The 22,771-nt window shown below is 33.7% G+C and overlaps 3 protein-coding genes across 6 annotated transcripts; 1 reads left to right on the top strand and 2 right to left on the bottom strand.

Annotated features, from left to right (window-relative positions):
• Nucleotides 1-5,882: 5,882 nt before the first annotated feature.
• On the top strand, nt 5,883-10,535 carry LOC145047922 (Galactose oxidase/kelch repeat superfamily protein). 2 transcript variants are annotated; one of them, XM_078996292.1, is made up of 16 exons: nt 5,884-6,070; nt 6,228-6,339; nt 6,964-7,042; nt 7,312-7,467; nt 7,734-7,811; nt 7,967-8,071; nt 8,158-8,286; nt 8,367-8,506; nt 8,575-8,701; nt 8,799-8,913; nt 8,999-9,087; nt 9,176-9,259; nt 9,336-9,617; nt 9,704-10,108; nt 10,191-10,250; nt 10,340-10,535. In XM_078996292.1, exons 2-16 carry the CDS (start codon nt 6,302-6,304, stop codon nt 10,418-10,420), a joined length of 1,968 nt encoding a protein of 655 aa, XP_078852418.1. In that variant the 5' UTR covers nt 5,884-6,070; nt 6,228-6,301; the 3' UTR covers nt 10,421-10,535. The 2 variants fall into 2 exon arrangements, with proteins under 2 accessions (XP_078852420.1, XP_078852418.1); XM_078996294.1 differs by having other exon boundaries at nt 5,883-6,339; nt 7,318-7,467.
• Nucleotides 10,536-10,573: 38 nt separating this feature from the next.
• Nucleotides 10,574-13,225, bottom strand: LOC145047923 (protein-tyrosine-phosphatase PTP1-like). Of its 3 annotated transcripts, none has more exons than XM_078996295.1 (9): nt 12,727-13,222; nt 12,226-12,460; nt 12,055-12,145; nt 11,748-11,974; nt 11,508-11,645; nt 11,282-11,424; nt 11,063-11,204; nt 10,880-10,965; nt 10,574-10,799 (listed from the first exon to the last, which is right to left on the bottom strand). In XM_078996295.1, coding segments are annotated over exons 1-9 (1,161 nt in total). In that variant the 5' UTR covers nt 12,825-13,222; the 3' UTR covers nt 10,574-10,798. The 3 variants fall into 3 exon arrangements, with proteins under 3 accessions (XP_078852421.1, XP_078852422.1, XP_078852423.1); XM_078996296.1 differs by having other exon boundaries at nt 12,895-13,219; XM_078996297.1 differs by lacking the exons at nt 10,574-10,799; nt 10,880-10,965 and having other exon boundaries at nt 11,063-11,199; nt 12,727-13,225.
• Nucleotides 13,226-19,179: 5,954 nt separating this feature from the next.
• On the bottom strand, nt 19,180-22,497 carry LOC145047921 (protein-tyrosine-phosphatase PTP1-like). Its single transcript, XM_078996291.1, has 9 exons — nt 22,120-22,497; nt 21,246-21,342; nt 21,068-21,156; nt 20,827-20,967; nt 20,552-20,686; nt 20,291-20,439; nt 20,061-20,202; nt 19,638-19,723; nt 19,180-19,543 (listed from the first exon to the last, which is right to left on the bottom strand). Coding segments are annotated over exons 1-9 (1,059 nt in total). The 5' UTR covers nt 22,339-22,497; the 3' UTR covers nt 19,180-19,542.
• Between the last annotated feature and the right edge of the window lie 274 nt (nt 22,498-22,771).

Raw genomic sequence — 22,771 nt, 5'->3', positions numbered from 1 at the left:
TAGAAGCCTAACCTTGTCGATTTTGGCATTTTGGGGCCCTCTTGTTCATAAAAATGCAATCCTGGAGGTGTTTCATGGACTCATGCATGTGTTAAGACCCTTGGTTAAGTTATTTAGAGGTCTAAAGCCCCATTAAGTCATGCATGCACATAAAGTTGGCAACTTTATGTGATAAACCACCTTAGAGAAGTTAGATCTAGGTTTTAGGTCGAAGTCTTAACGAAATAGGTGTTGAATAAGGAAGATTGACAAAGCTGAGGAGTACGTTGGGCGTATAAGCTGGTACGATGCGCGTACAAGCCTCTATGTGAATGTGCTTAGTGTACAAGCTGAGTACGATCCACGTACTCAATAGTGGGCTTCGGAAGTTAGGCTTTTCGATATTGGGCCCATTTTGGACCTTAGGAATCCAGGACTTTATTTTGGGCCATAAGAATATTGTTTTGGGATAAGAATATTTTTGGACCTTGGTTTAAGGCCCATGAAGGGGTTTGGGCCTAATTTGGAAAATTGGGCCATAGTGGGCTTGGGAGATAATTTTAGAATTTGGGCCTTTGGACAATTTGGATTGGGCTTGGGCCTTAGGCCAAATATACAGAAAGGTAAAAGGGTATTTTACCCTAGTTTGGACTCTTAGGGTGAACCAGGATCCAATTAATAACTAGGTGATATTTTGTGATTATAGTGCGGGGGTTTTTAGCGGGTCAACAGCCAAAGATTTATCTATCAGATTCAGCAGTGCGAGGTGAGTTTTCTCACTATGATTAGCGTGTCGAAGGCATCAATGTCAGTCCATGATTTTGTTATGTTAGGATGCTAGACGTCTGCGTGACTCTTGCATGTGTTATGTGCTCGTATGCTTACCGGGCGGGGTCATATGACCATTTTGTATGCTATGTATCTTTATGATTATTGCATGTTGTAACGCCCGTGTTTCTGGGCTTGCTATTTTTAGCAGTGTAATAGTCTAGGTTAATCTTTGTAACCCATTTAAAATAATAAGAATGTATTATTTGCGAATTATGTGTTTTATACTTATTTGCTTAATTATGTGATTTGATTTAATCAAGAATAAAAATAAGCGTATGAAAATGAAATGTTATATAAACCTGATATCGATGCACGAAGATGTAATGGTTGAGATGAGGTTTTCGAAAATATAAAGAATGCCGAAATCCGAGTTATAACGAAGAAGTTATGACCTATCGAAATTTCGCGACAAAACCGATGTGGCATAGCGTGACGTAAATAGTGAATTTACGAAGGATTGATATTTAGCCTTAGTGATCAACACGAAAGACGTAGATAATGTTGAACCAAGAGCGTACATAGAAATAACGCCTAAATATGACTTCGTATGAAGAAGTTATGATTTTTCGAAGTTTCAGCTTAGCAGTAGACAGTCCAAAAGTTCGAATTGAGATCGAACGAGTTTTAGCCGAAACTTTCTAAATGAGAATCGAAGATCTCGTCGTTGGTAGTGCAACGACAGAAAGAGGGACGAAAACGGACATCAGACGAAGAAGTTATGAATTTCTAACGAAGTTTTTCTGTCCCGGACTACTAAAAATAAATAATAAAAATAAAGTCAAAATTAGCCGACGGAGTCTAAATGAAAGTTGTAGAGTATGGTCTGACCTACGCGTGGATATAAAGAATGTCGAAAACGAAGCTCATATGTGAAAGTTACGCAATTTAGAAGTTTGACGAGTCAAATTACGTCGAGCGTAATTTGAGTACGCACAACGTACTTGGATGAGTGCAAGTTGTCTGACCAATACTCGAGTGCCACTAAGTGACGCATGCAGTGACGTTGAGTACGCCCAACGTAAGGCTTGGTAGGCCCAGCATACTTGGAGTTACGCCCAGCGTAATCCCAGACCCAACACCCTATAAATAGAAACCGAAATCAACCATTTTCCTTTCTTTCTCTCTAGTTTTCGTCTTGATTTGCGTGCCATTTATATCCCAAGCCCCGGTATCATTCCTGAGTCCTGAAGCAAGTTCTAAAGTCCCGAAGATCCCGAGAAGTGTTATTTCCGAGCCGAATCTCTGCCCGCAAGAAGCCTGGTTTATGTGAAGATCTTCCCGAGTTACGAAGAAACACTACTTCTGCAAGTTGTAGTGTTGTCCGATCATCTTCTGATCAAGTGAGTGTATAGTCACTTTCATCTTACACATAGATATGTAATATTTTATAAAATACGTGCTATTTGTATATATATTATTGTTTATACGTGTGAGTGTGTGGTTACTTTCTTCTAACACATAAACATGAAGTATTTGATTTGAAATATGTGTTATGTGTTTATACATTATTTGTTTGTTTTAAATAAGTGTTGAATAAATGTTTTATACAAATTTAAATCGTATATGTATTTTTATCTACAAAAGTGTTGGGTAAAGCATGGGTAGATAGTTGACGTGTGTTAAAATGAAGAGAGACCTCGATGTTGTTGTTTTTTATTCAGTCATCTAGCGGAGTTTAGATAACAACCACAAATTTTTTTTAGACAGTCCTGTAGAACGCTAGCAGGCTCGCCACCTGTAGGTGTTAATGAACTTGGGTGTTCATTCGTTGTACTTTATCTCATGGTTGCCTTATTTGACATATATTGTTGGGAAACCCCTGAAGCATCTGTTGTCGCCCGGTGAAATATTCTTAGATTAGGTTCATTGAGAAAAAGTGTTTAGGGACGTAAAGTAAGGATAACGGGAATGAGTTATAGGGTTTTTTTGGTTGATGAAATTAATATAATTATTTATTGTGGGTTGAAAACCCTATATGCTCACCAGACTCCTAAGCCTGACTCACTCAGTTTTATTTGTATTACAGGTAGTAGTGTCAGAGCATAAGTTGGATGATTTGTCAGGATATTTTGGATTATAAACATGTTGTTGTAAATAACTGCCGTAAGGTATGTATTGAAATGTTCATGCTTTTTGTCTATTTTTTGGAACATGACATCTTAAGTATTGTAATGTAATGAAAAATGCATTTCTTTAAGAAATGCTTTGGTAAATCTTATTTTTATCATATTTTGTTTTGGGAACAAATTCCGCAATTGTTTTAATCAAAGGATTACTCTGAAATTATTTTAAAAACATAAATTAAACCGGTCTTTTATGGCCGTGATTTTGGGGATGTCTCACATGTGTTATGTGTTATATGTTTATATGTATGTCGGGCGAGCCCCGATGACTGACAAATCTGTATATCGGGCAGGGACCATTATGTGTTTATTTATGTATGTATGGTATGTGGTATATTTTGGGAACTCACTAGGCTTTGTTCATACGGTTTTCAGTTTATGTTTCAAGTACTTCTGGTTCTAAGGGGAAGAGCTATGATGATTGATATTGTGTTGATACAATTTGTTACATGGGTTTTTATGACAATGATATGGTTTACTATTTTATTAATCTAAAAATGAAAATTTTTGGGTTTTATTGGACGTTGCAGTATCCCTATAGGGTGTAGGTCAATTTTTAAGGTTCATTCTCTTTCAATTCTTCTGGATGTATAAGCTTTTCAATCTTATTGAATACAATATGTAGTTGTTTGTACAATTGATCCCAAATTATCCTCCCACATGGATATCTGCCACATAAAAAATTAGTTAACAATTTAATTTCTAAAAAATATTAGTAACGATAGGTAATTTAATTAATCAATAATTATAAAATAGATGAAATTATACATGTTGAATTCATCAAGGTTGGATAACAAAGTGAAATACTCTTTTGTAACAAGTTGTTTAGCCAATCACCCATTGAAACCCTTCTTTAACAGGTATAGAAGACATACACAGACTACATTTTCGCCCGATAACTCATTAAGTGAATTTTTAAACACCTTCGTAACATTGTCTAATTTGACCGAGATATTCGTCGGGACCATAGAAAAGACATGGGAACTGAAGGTGGTGCTGGATGCAGAAGCAAGAAAATAGTCACCAAACCGAAAGTCGATAATGAGACGGAATTATTTCTTCATGAAAGACAAGCTCGTAACCCCACAATCTCAAAAACCATCTCCTTTACATGGCTTTGGGTTCGATGACAACTTCGTGGGAAAAGACGTAATGTAGAAGAAAAAGGATCCCTATCTACATTAGTAATGTCTAACCACCTCCTGAAACATGTATTCCGGAACATAGTCTCACATTCGGGCCTGTTTTCTGAATGCCAACAGGATTTCCCAGCCGATTTTGGGTTTACACGATAATGTAATTGATGCATCAACAATCATGTTGCACAGAACAGATAAAAAAGGTGTTAGCGTTTCGTTCTAAAATGGAAATGACCAATATTCCAGACCAGTTCTTCATGTTCTGAACGCATTCATCGTGTTCTGGAATGGTTCTTCGCATTCGTGAGGCTTCCAGAATGATATTTTAAGATCTAGAACACGACATTTCGATGTAAATCAATAATAACTAAACATCTAAACTACTTTTCAGTTGGTCCTACAACAATAACATCTTTAATTTAAACTCTGAAAGGTTTTCAGTTCATTCTGGAGGTGGTCTACTACATTCAAAACAATAAGTAACAATAGAAAACGAATAACATACCCGTAAAATAATGGGGTTGTAGTGCTCGTCTTCCATGTTGGAGATGGGTGTCGATGTGTGTCAGAGATGGAAGTTGCATGTCGAAATCGAGTCGGAATGTTGTAATCTAGTCGGAACGTCGGAATCATTATGCACCTTTCCGGAATGAAGTTGTCACCTCAAATTATATTCTGGATTTTGAAATTGAAAATCCCGATCCGGAACATATACCGTTCCTACGAAATAGACATTATGGATCTAATGAAATGGGTTGGGCCACTCGAAAAATAATCCGAAATCGTTCCGGAACAACCCATTATGGAATATGTGATTATTTTATTATATATATATATATATATATATATATATATATATATATATATATATATATATATATATATATATATATATATATATATATATAATGGTTAGATTACTCAATTTCTCTTCTTTTAATTACTAAAGACAATCTAAATATTTTAATTATACTTAATTGTCTCATAAATATCAATTAAGTATCATGAATTAAAAACCTTTTTAGTTGTAAGGATTTAATTATAAATAACTTTTAAATGGAATTTAAAAAGTTGGAATATTAAAATAGAACTTTAATGAAACGATATATATTTTAGTTACTCCTATAAATATTCAGTTAAACTTATATAATTAATTTTTGAATATAAGGTTTGAATGTTTTTGATATAATATTTAATATACATATTAGATGATTATATCATTCTTTTATTGACTAAATACAATTTCAATCATATTTAACTAATTCTTATAAATATCAATATAAACAAAATATTCTAATTAGTTGTAGTTAATTAACATGTATTGATATTTTAATAGTTTTAGTATTAGTTCAGAGATTATGAGATTATGTGGTAAATAGTTAAAAGTTAAAAGTTATAATGTTAAATATAAAACCTAAATACTAAATTAACAGAAATTTTCTAAAATTATTTACATAATTAATTGTATAATTGTATTATCCAGCATTCAGACAAGCTAATTTTACCAAACACATGTTATTTTTTGTGTTCCAATTTTCTATATTTTCGTTATCGTTCATTTATAAGCGGGTGTAAAAGAAATAAAGAAGGGGTGTAAAAGACATAATATTTTATTAGGCTATAATAGAATAATCTTGATTAAACTCATTAAAGAATGTAAAGTTGGAGAGTAATTTGAATTTAAATATAGAAGTGACAGCTTAGATGTAATGTATCACCGAAGCATCCCACGTGTAAATATGAAAGAAACAAACAAAAAGCAAAATAACATACACAGTTGCACACCCCAATCCACTCCTCTTTGCTTCTTTCTTCACTGCCATAAATGCATTTCACAGGTACAGATTACAGTAACTCTACATTATTGCATCACTTCACTTGTTAAATCTCCCTCCGCAACCCCATTCTCTCCCTTTCTCTCTCTCTTCGGGAATAACAAAACCCCATCAATAGCTTCAACTTGTTCTACATTTCAAGCTCTTGTCTCTTTCAAAAAAGGTTTAGCTTCAATTTCTCAACATTTTTCACTTCTTATTTCGCCTTTTTCTAGAAACCCTAATTTCGACATGCGTTTCCCGAATTGTTGGTCCTTTTCGGAGTAGATGTAATACTTGTGGGTTACAATGTTGATTTCGCTTCTTTTTCGTTTATAAAGGCCTGTCACTTGACTCATTTCTACGTCTGCTCTGTGGTTGGTCCTGTGGAGCCATTTAGTTTGATAGAGCAACCATGTTTGCATTTTCTCGGAAAGGAAAGAAGCTTGGCAGGTGAGTGTTTTCCATCTAAATCTATACATTTAAACTAATGTATCCATATCAATTTTGTGTATATGGCCATTTGGGTATCTGTTTATTCAATGCATATGTGCGTATAGTAATTATAATGGAGTGTTTGACCAAGTAAATAAATTTTAACGCAAAAACAAAATTGTAATTTCGTCTGAGCCCTAACACAAAAGGTCGATTCTTGATGCTTAATTTGGACATTAGAGGCAATTATTACGTTTCTTGTAGTTTCTGTTTTTCCTTGACTTTTTTTGACTTAATGTAGAAAGAAGACTAAAGACTCAAAGAGAAAGTCAAGAAACAGCTCCCTTAGATTAAATAATTAGATGACCTGCATGATTAAACACTCATTGTTGAAGGTTAACATCATTTGGGATAGTTGACAAGGCAAAATATTGTTCTTTAAGCATTAAGTAAAAAAACAAAACAGTGAAAGTGAAACGCACTCATATATAAGTCCTGCCCCCAACTCCATTAAGTCAAAAAGGAACAAGTAACACCTAAGCTTCACATGGATAGGCATTGTATATGAATGCATATCCATGGAAAATTTAGTTTTTGGAGGTGATTAATTAATTGGATTTTGTTTTTCTTTCTTTTCTGCAGAGTTAAAGTTCAGCTTTCTGACTCTACTCAGGGTACACGTAGTCCTGTTCGGCAACCCAAACGCACAAACAATTCCCATGTAAGAATTATTTACTGTTTGGTATGATGGAATTAGGGAAGGAATGGAATGGAATGGTTCATTCCTTGGAATGATAAAAGTTTGTTTTATCCAATGAAATGGAATGGAAATAGACTGTTCTTGAAGGAATGGAACATCCCTTTCCTTCATTATTCCATTCCACCCAATCAAACAAATTAATCATGCACATTTTGTGTTGTATTTCATCTATCATCTTTGATTTGTTTTGCTTTATATTATATACATATTGTTGGGTGTAAATGTGACAGGGACAGGGTGATAATGTTACAACTGGAATCAATGATTCCGATGATAATAATCAATGTTCATCCATTGCACCTTCGCTAGACACTTCCAATTCCAACAACAATGAAGGATGGAAAAAGCTTTCCACTACTGGAGATAAGCCTACACCTCGCTTCAATGTAACACATTCTCCCAATTCCAATTCCAATTCCAATTTAGGGTTAAGTTCATGAAATGATGAAATAGCAACACACCATTCCATTTAGCTCAATAAACTTTCTAATTTCCTTCCACTCATCCATAATTTGACTGCCACATCAGCATGGTAAAGCAGTTCAAAATTAGAAAGTTTAGTGACCTAAGATAGAAAAAATGGATTAGTTGGTTTCCATTTCATGATCTTAATTTTAAGGCTAATGAATGTTTACCCTTTGCTCTTAAATAGCATGCAGCAGCTGTAATTGGAAAGAAGATGATTATTGTTGGTGGTGAATCTGGAAACGGATTATTAGATGATGTACAGGTAGTATATATATTATCTTTTTCCTTTTTTGTAGAATTTTAGCAATATATAATCACTTGCTAAATCATGAAATGCTTTTTGGAGTCTACATTAATAGATTTTTTGCTTAAAATACACTTGGTGTGTAATACTGAGAGTTGTGTATGGTTTTTCAGGTTCTCAATTTTGAAAATTTTTCATGGACAACAGCTTCATCAAGATTGTACCTTTCACCGTCTAATCTTGCACTCAAGATTCCAGCATGCAAGGGTCATTGTTTGGTATTTATTAACTATTATTCGAATAATAAAAAAAACAAATGCATTGCTATTTCTTGATTTTAATTATAAATTTAATATTGTATTAGGTTCCTTGGGGAAAGAAAGTGCTTTTGATTGGAGGGAGAACTTCTCCACCAAGTGACAGAGTATCAGTGTGGGCTTTTGATTCAGAAACAGAATCTTGGTCACTTATGGAAGCAAAAGGAGACATCCCTGTAATCTTTCTTTCCAAACATTCACATATTACAAGTGCAAAAAGACGTAAATGCCCTTCTCATCCTCATGAACATTCCAGGTTGCACGAAGTGGGCACAGTGTAGTTAGGGCAGGATCTGCTTTAATCTTATTTGGAGGTGAAGATATGAAAAGAAAAAAATTAAACGACTTACATATGTTTGATCTCAAGTCACTCACATGGCTTCCTCTTCATTGCACGTAAGAAGCTTCAATATTATATATAAAATATTAGTATTATTTTTATTTGACTTTTGTTGACTTTTTAGGGGACCTGGGCCTTCTTCAAGATGTAATCATGTTGCAGCTTTGTATGATGATAAATTGCTTCTTGTGTTTGGAGGAACTTCAAAGTCTAAATCTTTGAATGATTTATACTCACTTGACTTTGAAACGGTGTGTATAAAATTTTGTTTGTTCATCTTGATTATCCAAATTTGATTTTATTATTCTTGAAATTTTTTTTTTTTTTTTTTTTTTCTTTTTGTTTCAGATGATGTGGTCAAGAATCAAGATTCGTGGCTTTCATCCATCACCTCGATCTGGTTGTTGTGGAGTGTTATGTGGGACAAAATGGTACATTGCAGGAGGTGGCAGCAGAAAAAAAAGTAATTCTTCTAATTTCTAATTTCTAAATATAAATAAAATCATAATTTATTTCTCTTAATATATTTTTATTGTCATATTTAATAGGGCATGCAGAGATATTAGTGTATGATATCTTGAAGCTAGAGTGGTCTGTTGTTCATTCATCATCTCAACAATCTATCACCACCAACAAGGTAAAATCTTTTTTAATTTTACTTTTAATATTTATGATTATATTATTATATGATTATATTTTAAAAAAGAGAATTGTTCTCTTCACAGGGATTTAGCCTTGTGCTTATACAAAAGAAGGAAACAGAATATCTGGTTGCATTTGGAGGTCTTAAGAAGGAGGCATCAGACCAGGTCAAAAATATGAATCCGAAATGATATTTAGTTATTTACCATGTTGCCCTTTTGGATTTTGTTAAATGTGTTACAGGTTGAGGTATTGATGATGGAAAATCATGAAGTATCCATGAGTAGACGAACAACCCTTGTATCTGAGAAACGTTCTTCTTCTGGACTTGGTTCGGGGGGTAGTTTTGGAAAACAAAATTTAGCTTCTGTAATTGAACATCATGGGTCAGGTAGGAAATCTTTGTCAGAATCTTTATTAGTGGATTCAAATCCTGGCAATGGTAATGTCTCACTCCGGAAAGAACATGATGATGACATGGCATTGAAACTTTCAAGAAATATGGAAGATGAAAGATCCTCATTGGTAACTAACTCCATCTTTTTACTACTAAATGCAAGAAATAAAAAAAAAAAGTTTTTAATTTTTTATATTTGTGTATGTGGTTTCAGCCAATTGGTGAGACTTGTTCACCGGAAACCACAGAGAAAGAACGGAATGAGGATTCCATTCCGTTCCAAGAAACGGATGGAAAGACGGGATTCTTTCCGGCTTCTTCAAGTATATATCAGTTGTATGAAATAAAGATGTCTGCTTTAATGAGAAAGAATGGAATTCTTGAAGGAAAATTAGCAGCTGCTGAAAAGAATCTTTCTTCAGTTGTTAAAAGCAAACAAGAAGCTGAAAAGAGGTTAGTGGACACATTGAAGGATATGGAATTGATGAAAGAGAAGTTGGTTTTAGTGGAAATGGCACAAGAAGAGGCAAACAGCTTATCAAATATTGTTCATTCAGATCATGTAAGGCTTGAACATGATGTGGCTTTTTTAAAAGCAGTTTTGGATGATACACAGAAGGTAATAATTAATAAATATACTAAAATATATGTTGATGTTTCATGGGTTTATTGGATTTTGTCTTGATGTTTTTTTTATGTAGGAATTACATTCGACTAGAGGAGTCCTCTCTGGAGAAAGAGCAAGAGCATTTCAGCTACAGGTATGTTTGTTAGGGTTCATGTTTTTTTTTAGTCTGATTATAATTGATATGAGGTGTGATGAAATTTTTTGGATATTGATTATATGCAGGTTGAAGTATTCCATTTGAAGCAAAGATTGCAATCAATGGAGAATAGAACACCAACGCCTAGAAAACCATTCCATGGATGAATTTATTATTACCTCTCAAATGGTTTTGTAAGATATGATGTGATCCATTATCTGTATATTATTTCCACTTCTCCAAACATAAAATTAAACGACATCTCTTTTGATTTTCTGTTCATATTTTGTTTCATGGCAAAACCAAAAATGTGATTGTAGTTAAATTAAATTGTACAACCTCTTTTATTTAATCATTTTCCGTAACATTTATATATATCAAATGGTTATAAATTACGTTATTGTATAAAACAACCAATGAAACCCTGGGACAAGAGGGTTATAGATGTCATTTCACAAGAGAACAAAGAGTGAAACACATAGCCTTATTACACACCACATACAACAATGATGCCATCAAATTTTGCTGAATCTGGACATCATCAATCTGCATTATCATGTCGATGTATTATGGTTTAGTGATTTATAAAATATAAACAATTGGGAATTGTATACACATGAATTTACCATTTTAAGCTCTCTTCAGTGTTGGAATCCAAGATAAGGTCTTCAAGTTCAGCAATTATAGCATCATAGCAGAACACGTATTGATCCTGTGAAACATAAAATGCTGAGCACTTAATATTATGCTCAAAACAAACATAAAAAATGGAATGTATAAAAGAATTTACAGATCAAAATGAGACATACACATGTTTGAACCATTCGCATCCTTTGTGACCTAAAAGTGGCTATGGTTTTAACAAGATCCAAAGCAGACATGTCACCAATTAAAATTCTTTGAATCGTGTTATGAATTGCACAATATGTTCCAGTTCTACCAATTCCTGCACTGTATATATAACATGTAAAAGTTTTACCTAAACATCTTTAATTCACATATCTTAATAAAAAACAAGATCAATAAACCTGCAATGCACCAAAATCGGGCCTTTGGATGATGGCAAATGACGTAATCTTCTAAAAATGTCTCGAACAGCTGACGTGTCATTTGGAACTCCATGATCAGGCCATTCATGATATTGAATATGAAATACAGGAAGAGGACCACCCTGTCATATATACCAAAAGGGCGTTCACGTCTTTTTCACAGACAAGAGATCAAGAATGTAGGTAACAAATATGATTGGTTTACCTCTTCATAATTCACTACCATATCACGCAACACAAGTGAAGTGTTTGTTGTGGTTGTTGTTCTAGTAAGAGTGCGTATATTATTGTCAAACAATCTCAAACCATTCTCTGACTGAAAATAGTCTCCACATTTCTCAATCTGAATAGGACATTGAGAGCAGATCATATATATAAAATAAAAGCAATAATGTAGATTTATGTAATTATAATGTTGGTGGAGATGGGATAAGAGTTTGAATACCTTGTCAGCATCAACAAGGCAAGTGAGCATGACAATAGCTGGACAATGATTTTGGAGTATCATTTCCCAGAAATCTTCAAAGGTTTCAGGAAGAGGGCCTTGAGTGGCTATGAATCTTGATATATTTTCAGATGGATTGACTTCTGCTGTGATAAGACTAGCATTGATGTATCCCATTGGTGATGATGATGATGACATGTCATCAAGAACAATCCTGTGTGAATCGTCTGAAACATAAGGATCTTATTATCTTAGCTGATGTGAAAAAGACAAAAAAGGGGTTTGATTAGCATTAGCATTAGCATACATGGTACAACATCAGGGTAGCGGTTTTTGTGACTATGTATATTAGCCACAGAGCAAATACTATCGACTTCTGACTCTGTCAATACATGGCCCTGTACAAAATTCAAAACACATTTGTAAAAACTTTCTTGTAAAATTACACATATCGTAAATGAATTAAACACCAAAAAACCTTCAAATTGGTGAAGTCTTTTTTGATAATTGATAACTGATGAGTCCGTTTCTCCTTGAAAAACTTGAGAGCTTGAACACAATGATGGAGTTCATCAGGTTTAAGAGGTGGATTTGGTGGAAATCCACTGGACATATCCAAGGTTGAAGAAGATGATGTGGTAGCCATGGCTGATTTACAGTTCAGAATGCAAGAGGAAGTTATGCTGCTTTGAAGGGGTAGCTGAGTGGTCATCCTAGTACATTTTTTTTATAACAAAAAGTAGGTATATTTCCGTCAAATGTCATGGATTATTTAGTCATTTTGTAGGTTGGAAAGAATAATGATAAATATATAATGCAAATGGTATTACATCAAAGCATCTCACTTTATTAATTATAATTTAGTTGGGCTTTTAAAAGTAAGAAGAACCAATTGGCAATTGTTAAGTCTTTTAAAAGAATAAATGACAGATATATAAAACAAGTGCTATGTGGAATGGAATGGTATAGCGTTGATCACCATCTGATGAAATCAGGTAAGGAATGGAATGGTGCATTCCAATGGAATAAGAAACAACTGTTTGGTTTGTCAAACGGAATGGAACAAACTGTCGCCATTTGCGTTTGGTAAAATTATGAAATTTTTTTTTCCCAAAACTTTAGTTCTCTTAGGCGTTTCATCAATCACCTGGTATACACTGTTTAATCTCCCTCTGTTAACTCAACGAGATGATGGTAATGTTTGAGATTGGCGGTGGTGGAGCAGATGAGGGTTTTGGTTGCTGTAAGCAGCAATGGGGGAAAAGGACGATGAAGAAGAGGATGGCGACGACGGAGAAGACGGCTGCTACAGTGTCCAGGATATGCCATTGACAGTTGGGATAGTTTCTGAGTTTGGAGGAGGTGAGATTGAGATAAGACATTTGTCGTAAGTGGTATGTAATTGGGGTTAGATGTATGAACTGGCGATGAAGATGAACTTAAGATCTATGTATTATCTTATCATACACCGTGAATACCTTTAGTCGATATTAAACTATGTTGAATTGATTAAGATGCAAATATGCAATGCAAATTATGCAACATTTTTTCATTGAACTATTATGTTTCTAGAAAACATGTTTGCCATAACCAAGATAATAAAATTACTAAGTTTATCATCGAAAACCAAAACAAAAGTCGGTTTTATATGATTAAAAAAAAGTCTATTGCAATAAAATTACTAAGTTTATTAAAATTTTTGATTTTGACATATGTTGTTATTCTTTTTAACTATGTCATTATATTTATAAATTTTATTGCAATATCAACTATGTAACCATTTCTTTATGTTCTCCGAATAACCAATTTACCAAAATTGCAATAAAGTTATTAAGTTTATCGAAAATTTTGATTATGACATTGTGTTTTTTTCCTCAATTATATCATTACATTTAAGTTTTTTTTAAACGACAAACTATCATACTCTTAATCTAATCCTAAACACCACATATGTCTCTTAATGAGACTTGAACCTATGATCTCTTATTTGAGAGAGTCATTCTTTACCGTGGCCAAAAACCCTTTGATCATTACATTTATGTGATAGATAATCTTTTCACATTTACTTTATTATGTCTAATATCTTCAACTTATACTAATAAACTCAATGACCCAAGATCTTGAACTAGCCAACATCTTGAAATTGTCATCGTATTTCTTGTATTTTTCAAGGGACAAAGATTTATTTAAAAAGACACGAACTAAGCAAAAGGTACATGATCAAAGAGAAGAGACTTTAAGTCCTTCCTAAAACTAGGTTTTTAAGGACTTAACGTTTCTTCTCTATGACCATGCGCCTTTTTGAATACCTCCATGTCTTTTTAAATAGGCATTTGTCCTTGCAATGATTAATGCAAGAAATATGATAACATCCCAAGATGTTGAATTAGTTCAATATTTAAAAAGATACGAACTAAGTCAAAAGGCACATGGTCAAAGAGAAGAGACTTTAAGTCCTTCCTAAAACTAGGTTTTTAAGGACTTAACGTTTCTTCTCTATGACCACGCGCCTTTTTGAATACATCCATGTCTTTTTAAATAGGCATTTGTCCATGCAATGATTAATACAAGAAATATGATGAACGTCCCAAGATGTTGAATTAGTTCAATATCTTGGGCCATTCAATTTATTAGTATAAGTTCAAGATGTTAGACATAATAAAATAAGATGAAATATTACCAATGACATAAATGTAAAGATATAATTGAGAAAAGAAAACACGGTGTTAAAATAAAAAATTTCGATAAACTTAGTGATTTTATTGGAAATTGGTTATCAGGAGAATAGGGAAAACTGATAATTTAGTTGATATTGTGACAAAAATATAATTGCATAATTGAGAAGAAAAAAACATGTGTCAAAATAGAAAATTTCAGTAAACTTTGTGAAACCAAAGGAAAATTTCTACATGTCATGTTGTAATTTGATTTATCCATTTTATTAAGTATGTTCGATAATATAAGATTTTTAATACATTTTTAAATATTTTTATATTTTTAATACATAATATAGTAGTTTCAGGTTCTTTTAATAATTTTAATACTTTTTATTAGAAAAAAAAGAATTATTATTATATTTATTTAATAAAAAATTGATTTGGATTGAGCTGTTAAGAGAGTGAGTTTATGTTTAGTTTGGTTATATATGTGAAAGATACAAAAATTAGTTTTTTAAGAGATAGTTAAGTTAAGTTTGGTTGTGAATGGGGATAGTCTTAGGGTGAAGTTTTTTCGATCGAACTCGAAAGCACATATAAAGAAGAGAAAAAGAAAAAGAAACATTGTTTCTGTCCATTCCAAGAAATTGATTTTCTTTTGAAAGACAAATTAATCTACTCATAATTATTATCAATGTCTCAAATGAGATTTAACCCCATAACCTCTCAATTGAAATTGATTTTCTTTTGGGTATTTAAAGGAAAGTGTGGAGGCTAGGGTTGCCTATCTTCGGCCTTCATCACGCTCAAACTCAGAAACCCTAACCAAAATCCTTCTTGATGCTCTTGTGCTAATTTTAGTGATTTTGTGTGGTTTTGAAGGAACAAGAAGAAGAATTAGTGTTTGGTTCTTCAAGTGATCCCTTTCTCTTTTGGTGTGCATCTTTTGGACTCCTTGTAAGTCCTCAAGCTTCAATCTTTTTGTGTTTTTCTTCATAGATCTAGGTTTTGGAGCATTATTGGTCCTTTAAGAAGTGGTTTGAGTGATATTAAGAGATAAATTTTGCAACTTTATGGTTTCTCTAAGTCCCTTGAATGTCATATCTCATGGATCTGGACTTGTGTTGTAAGATGGGAACCATGCATGGATTTTGGGTCATTTTATTCTATTTTGACATAGTTTGAAGAAGGACATGTATGTCCATAAAGTTTGGATTTTTATGGATCATTAGGAGTCTTAGAAGCCTTCTGGAAAAGATGAACTTCAGACTTAAAGGAACAAATGCTTAATGGATAAGTTCATGCCTTGTAGAACCTAGGGTTTGAGTTTTGGACCTTTTTGGATGGTCCTAATGGGTAAAGTTAAAAACTTTATCCTTCTAGGTCGTGTTTTGAGTTAGATATGAGTTTTGAAGCTAGTGAGGTTGAAGAAAACAACTTAACTAATTAAGCTGTTTGGAACCCAGTTACCACGACGTAGCGTCGAGTTGCCACATCGTGGCGATTGGGGTCAGATTGTCTTTTTATCTTTTAGGGGCCACGGCGTGGCTGAGGATGGCCACTACGTGGTGAGTCAATGTTGACTGTTGACTTTGATTTTTGACTTGCATTGACTTTTGGTCAAGCCCCTAGTCTTGGAATAGAAGCTAAGGATGTACTTTATATGGTTGTATAGGTGGTTGGTAGCATATGTGTTCGCAACAGTAGTAGCAGTTTCAGTTGATCATCGTTTGATAGGTGAGTCTCCATACTGTACTTGTAGGTCGAAGGCACCAATGCCGACCACAAAATCAACACAAAACAGAAGATGATCAACTACAACTCCTAATGATCCATAAAAATCCAAACTTTATGGACATGCATGTCCTTCTTCAAACTATGTCAAAATAGAATAAAATGACCCAAAATCCATGCATGGTTCCCATCTTACAGCACAAGTCCAGATCCATGAGATATGACATTCAAGGGACTTAGAGAAACCATAAAGTTGCAAAATTTATCTCTTAATATCACTCAAACCACTTCTTAAAGGACCAATAATGCTCCAAAACCTAGATCTATGAAGAAAAACACAAAAAGATTGAAGCTTGAGGACTTACAAGGAGTCCAAAAGATGCACACCAAAAGAGAAAGGGATCACTTGAAGAGCCAAGCAATAATTCTTCTTCTTCTTCTTCCTTCAAAACCACCACAAAATCACTAAAATAAGCACAATAGCATCAAGACAAAACAGACGATGATCAACTGCAACTGCTAATGATCCAAAACTCTTAGAAGCCTTATGGAAAAGATGAACTTCAGACTTAAAGGAGCAAGTGCTTAATGGTTAAGTTCATGCCTTGTGGAGCCTAGGGTTTGAGTTTTGGACCTTTTTGGATGGTCCTAATGGGTAAATTTAGAAAATTTATCCTTCTAGATCATGTTTTGAGTTAGATCTGAGCTTTGAAACTAGCGAGGTTGAAGAAAACAACTTAACCAATTAAGCTGTTTGGAACCCAGTTTCCATGACGTAGCGTCGGGTTGCTACGTCGTGACGATTGGGGTCAGATCGTCTGTTTTGTCTTTTAGGGGCCACGATGTGGCTGAGAATGGCCACAACGTAGCGAGTCAATGTTGACCGTTGACTTTGACTTTTGACTTGCATTGACTTTTGTCAAGCCCCTAGTCTTGGAAGAGAAGCTAAAGATGTACTTTATATGGTTGTATAGGTGGTTGGTAGCATCTGTGTTCGCAAGTAGTAGCAATTTCAGTTGATCATCGTTTGATAGGTGAGTCTCCTTACTGTACTTATAGGTCGAAGGCACCAATGCCGACCCACTAGATTGTGTAGTAGGATAGTAGTGATCTGTGTGACACTTACTAGTATGTATGTATGAGCTTGTTGTCTTTGTGACTCTTGCTAATATGATTGTATGTTAGCTGTAGGGGTGATATAGACTCATATTGGTTGAAAGACACCGAAGGAGTCAGAAGGGACTCCGAGAGTCGGAATGGACTTGGGGGTGGAATAGACCCTTACTTGCTTTAGCATGATACGTATGGTATGTGGTATTTGTGGAAATTCACTAAGTTTTGTGCTTATAGGTTTGTGTTTATGGTTTTAGATACCTCCAGTTCGAAAGGGAAGGACCCGGCATGATTGTATTGCATTCACCCATGTTTTCCGCACTTTTATGATTTTGGGAAATATACTCTTATGATTATTTTATTATGACATACTTTTGGATATTTTGATATGAATATTTGTTGGTTTGGGTTGAATTAAAAATGAAATTTTTACCTATGATCTTCGGAATGTTACAGATAATCACATGATTCCACTTGTTGAGATTATATCTCAGGCCCATAAATGGGTTTGGGTGTGATGCTACTACATCTTTTATGTTGCTATTGTTACCTTCTTAACCCTTGGAATGAAAATGGACTTTGTTTGAGAGTGGATAGAACTTAGAAGCTATTCATTTCATTTCCTTATGATAAACTCTTACTTCAGTTTTGAAATGTTTATCCTTAATGCTTCTTATCCTAGTTATACAATAAACGTTTTTCAAGATTCTAAAACATTTTTGGGAGTTGACTTTAGGTTAGATTATTGTCATTATCCAATGCCCCTTAAATTTTGACTTCAAGTTTACTCATGAGACTCCTCAAACCTAACTTCATTATTTTGACATGTACCAGATGAGAAGATTGAGAAGTTTGATAATTGAAAAATACATCCCCAAACCTAACTTCATTATTTTGACATGTACTAGATGAGAAGATTGAGAAGGTTAATAACTGGAAAATGCTGATCAATATTTAGAACGTCACATCTCATGTATTTTAATTAACTTATGTTTTGATATGGATTGTATGCCCTTTTATACATAAACTTTCAAAATTGAATTGTTTAACTTGAGTTTTTGGGACCTAATTCCGGATAAACATTTAAAATGATTAAATGTTGTCAAAAAAAAAAAAAATACTAATTAATTCTAGCTCATACGAGAGGTGTTTCATAACAAAAATTCCAATTTTAATACCTAACCAAAACTTTTTAGCTATCATAGGACCAAAATTCCTTTTCAAAGCAATCGTGATTCTTGTTTTCAATAAAACTCGTGGTTCGTAAACATAACCATAATCTTTCACAAATTTATATTTCCCGTTTTATTAAATAAACATCAAATCTTTTATTTAAGCAAACGTTCCAACTTTTCCATGGCAACCAAATCTATATTTCGTAAAAAATAATGGTTTACTAAAACCTAAATAGAATTGTCACGCATAATAAAACGTATTTACAGTTTTATACACACAATAACATGATTTAAACTATACATATATACACATAAAAACATACTTATAGTTTTACATGGATAATATCAATGTATTAGAATTCTATACAGATAACATCAATGTATTTAGAGTTCTATGCACATATATCAACATACTTTCGGTTCTATATATACATATAATAACAATGTGCTTTATGTGTTATGCATATAATAGTAATGTACTTTCAATTATATACCCATAATAGCAACATACACACACAAAAATACTATGTGCAACATTTTATTTTACAAACATTTTTACTAAGCACAAATTAATTCATAGTAGCAACTTACATTAGGGTGCAGTCATGTTTTACGGTGGATTTGGATGTCCAATCTACCAAATTATGTAAAATATACATAAAATGGGAAAAATAAATTGTATGCTTATAATACTAATTGATTAAAAGAATATGTTGCTTTTATTTTAAGCATTTTTTGATTGTGGATAATTACTTTATTTAACCTAATTTTCAATAATACGAAATGGCTTTTCCCATGTAAAAGGGTTGAGCTACTGGAGGAGAAGTTAAAGATGTCATTTTACAGAGAACAAATAAAGCAGAATCTCAATCAGATTGCACATGGTGATGTACAAAATCCCAAAATTCAAGAATCATTAGGGATTTATTATCAGAAATCACCAAGCACAATCTCACATCAGATTGATTGCTACTATCACTAATCACACACCTAAACCAACCAATTAAAACAAGAGGCAGGAGGGTTAAACATGTCATTTCATAATTGCCTTACACCTCAACAACCATATCCATCAAATCTTGCATTTGACTCCATGAATTTGACTCGTGATTAAAATCTGCATTAAAATGTGAATTATTATGGTTTAGTATTTTTGTATAATGTAAAAACAATGGTGGGTGTTTTTGTAAGGTGTATACAGATGAATTTACCATTTTGACCTTGATTGAACGTTGGAATCTGAGATAAGGTCTTCAAGTTCATCAACAATAGCTTCATAGCAGAAGAAGTACTGATCCTGAACCATAAACAGCAATTTACTTTCATTTATTTATTTATTATATTTATAGCATGCTACTTTCATTTCCCTCTAAGACTCAATGTTTGGTATGATGGAATGGAATCATAAAGGGGTAATGGAATGATCATTACAGTATGTAATTATTGAGAGATTATATAACTAAAAATAATTTAGAAGTATAATATATCATTCCATCCCTCCACCATGGAACGAAAATCAGCCCAAGAGAACTAAGGAATCACATTCCATTCCTTTGTGGCAAAAAACAAGATTTACTCATTCCATCGGAATGCACCATTCCATTCCATTCCCTATTTGATTACTACATACATACCAATGTTTGGACCATCCCCATCCTTTGTGACCTGAAAGTGGCTATGGTTTTAACAAGATCCAAAGCTGACATGTCACCAATTAAAATTCTTTGAATGGTGTTATGAATTGCACAATATGTTCCAGTTCTACCAATTCCTGCACTGTATAAGAAAGATATAAAAAATTATCAGATAAAAAACTAATCAATCAAATTCAAAACATCTTTATAAAAATGAGATCAATTAAAACCTGCAATGCACCACGATTGGTCCTTTTGATGAGGGTAGATTACGTAATCTTCTAAAAATGTCACAAACTGCTGACGTGTCATCTGGAACTCCATGATCAGGCCATTCTGGATATTGAATATGCAAAACAGGTAGAGGAGGACCCTCAGACTGAACAAGGTAAAATGTACAGTAATTAATATTTTTTTGACAAAAGACGAAAATACCCTTCTCTCTTTATCATTGAAAATAGCCCAACTTTAGGTTTATATGAATTTCTCACCTCTTCATAATTCACCTCCATATGGCGTAACACTAGTGAGCTATCAGTTGTGGTTATTCTTCTGGTATTTGTACATATATTGCCAAACAATCTTGGACCATTTTCTGCTTGAAAATAGTCTCCACACTTCTGAATCTGGATACAAATGTCATTTAGTACCTAATTCCTTTATTAACACCAATCTTACAGGGTAGATAACTCTATATATATATAGCATGAGAAGTGAAGATGATTATAATTTATAATGCTGCTGGAGATGAGATGGAATTCAATACCCTGTGGTGGTCAACAAGGCGAGTGAGCATGATAATTGCTGGACAATGATTTTGGAGTACCATTTCCCAGAAATCTTCAAAGGTTTCAGGAAGAGGGCCTTGAGTGGCTATGAATCTTGATACACTTTCAGATGGATTAGCCTACAACACAAGCATAGATGGAAGTGTTCAATATTCATAAGGGTTCAATTTGGCTACTTGCACATATTAAAGTTTGATGATATAGGAGAAAATCATTGACCTCTGCTGTGATAAGACTAGCATTGATGTATCCCATTGTTGATGACCTGTGATCTTTGCATGGATCAAGAACAACTCTGTTTGCATCAACTGAGACATAGGAGTTCAGTAAATCTCATTGTTTAGCTTAGCTGCAGTTAAAGGTTAAAAAAGAGAGAGAGTGTGTTTGACAAGCATACATGGAACAACATCTGAGTAGCGATTTTTTCTAGAATTGACTTTTAGTTTAGCCACCGAGCAACTATTATGAACTTCTGAAGATCTCATCCTATGATCCTGTAAGAAAGAATAGGAATTATGATTAAACGCATGGGGTTTATGAGAAATTTAGCATGCTTGTAAATTGAGAAGATTCACAATGTCTCAAAACATATAAAGAGGTTCTTTATGCATGATTTTTATTAACTTTCATGTCCAAACAAGAGTATACATGCCATACATACGAGCTTTCCACCTGTTTTGATAGCTATTTATGCATTCGATCTAAATTACTATCAAAAGTTCCCAATGGCTTACTGCTGACAGAATACCTAAACCTGATAAAACTAAGGACCATATTCATTAAGGAAATACATAATAATTTGAAGCCATGGGGATATGCTGAAAGAATATCTATAACATTACATAATAATTTGAAGTACCATATTCATTAATGGAGAAAACTGCATATTGTCTCCTTTCGCCATGGATAAATTTGTTAAATGTCAAGCTTACTTCTCCAAATACACAAGTCACGAAGCATTATTGCAAAATTAACATCAACATTATATAACTTTGAGTGTTTGTCAAAGTTAATGGCATCCTTATTACGTTTTGTTTTGGTTCCAAGTCTGAATTTCTAAATAAGTCTAACTAGTAGATCTTCTTCTTCCTATTTCTTGCAGCGAGCACCGAATATCATTTCATACATAATATACAGTCGTTTAGAGCTATAGCGACATGTTACGATGTAACATTGATCAAAAGTTATTGTTAATACGAAATTAAACAAACCGACAACACGCAGGTAAATTAAATCAAAATAGGGCTCATAAACGCATTTAACAACAAAACCTGCAAAATGGAGAACTCTTTCTCAATTACTGAACACTGATCAATACGCTTTTCCTTGAAAATTTTGAGAGCTTGGACGCAGTAACGGAGTTGATCGGGTTTGAGTGACAGCTTGGGTGGAAATCCAGAGGACATATCGAACGAATCAGGAGGAGGAGCAGCAGTAGCAGAAGACGATGAGGAAGATGTTAGAGGTTTAGCACCGGCGGAGGCAGCCATGACCGATTTACGGCTCCGACTGCGAAAGGAAGAGATGTTGCCCGTGGTGGATGATGGCGGTGGTGAACGGTTGTAATCGGGCAAGCTTGACTTGTACCGTACGCTGCTGCCCCACCACAAGACACAAGTGATTTTATTGGATTGGCCGAAGCAAATGGGAATTGGTCTTGGCTGATTTAAAGGGGCAGATGAACTTACTTTATTTATTTTAACAAATATTATATGTAAAATTTCTTCAAATTTAATGAATTCTTTTGGTCTTTTAATAATATAAGGTCAAAAAGAATAAATGACAAACATATATAACAGATTAATGCACCATGTTACTTTAATTAATCATCTCAGTCTTTTAAAAGTAAGAAACACACACCTACTACATACACACGTACGTTAAACACATAGTAATACGACAATTGTTTCACCAATAATTGGA

This window comes from Lactuca saligna, chromosome 5, assembly GCF_052625555.1.
Source record: "Lactuca saligna cultivar CGN05327 chromosome 5, ASM5262555v1, whole genome shotgun sequence".
NCBI classification, from domain to species: Eukaryota; Viridiplantae; Streptophyta; class Magnoliopsida; order Asterales; family Asteraceae; genus Lactuca; species Lactuca saligna.
The sequence above is the reverse complement of the archived record's forward strand: the minus strand, read 5'-3'. Positions and strand labels throughout refer to the sequence as shown.

What these genes read in the sequence shown, in the direction of transcription:
- LOC145047922 (XM_078996292.1), top strand. Translation starts at nt 6,302, where the DNA reads ATGTTTGCATTTTCTCGGAAAGGAAAGAAGCTTGGCAG. An exon ending in AAAGGAAAGAAGCTTGGCAG is followed by an intron (nt 6,340 to 6,963) that starts GTGAGTGTTTTC and finishes TCTTTTCTGCAG; the next exon opens with AGTTAAAGTTCAGCTTTCTG. An exon ending in GATTATTAGATGATGTACAG is followed by an intron (nt 7,812 to 7,966) that starts GTAGTATATATA and finishes ATGGTTTTTCAG; the next exon opens with GTTCTCAATTTTGAAAATTT.
- LOC145047923 (XM_078996295.1), bottom strand. Translation starts at nt 12,824, where the DNA reads ATGGCGACAGTTTGTTCCATTCCGTTTGACAAACCAAACAGTTGTTTC. An exon ending in CCGATTTTGGTGCATTGCAG is followed by an intron (nt 11,205 to 11,281) that starts GTTTATTGATCT and finishes TTATATATACAG; the next exon opens with TGCAGGAATTGGTAGAACTG. An exon ending in TGCGAATGGTTCAAACATGT is followed by an intron (nt 10,966 to 11,062) that starts GTATGTCTCATT and finishes TATGTTTCACAG; the next exon opens with GATCAATACGTGTTCTGCTA.
- LOC145047921 (XM_078996291.1), bottom strand. Translation starts at nt 22,338, where the DNA reads ATGGCTGCCTCCGCCGGTGCTAAACCTCTAACATCTTCCTCATCGTCT. An exon ending in CCAATCGTGGTGCATTGCAG is followed by an intron (nt 20,203 to 20,290) that starts GTTTTAATTGAT and finishes TTTCTTATACAG; the next exon opens with TGCAGGAATTGGTAGAACTG. An exon ending in TGGGGATGGTCCAAACATTG is followed by an intron (nt 19,724 to 20,060) that starts GTATGTATGTAG and finishes TTTATGGTTCAG; the next exon opens with GATCAGTACTTCTTCTGCTA.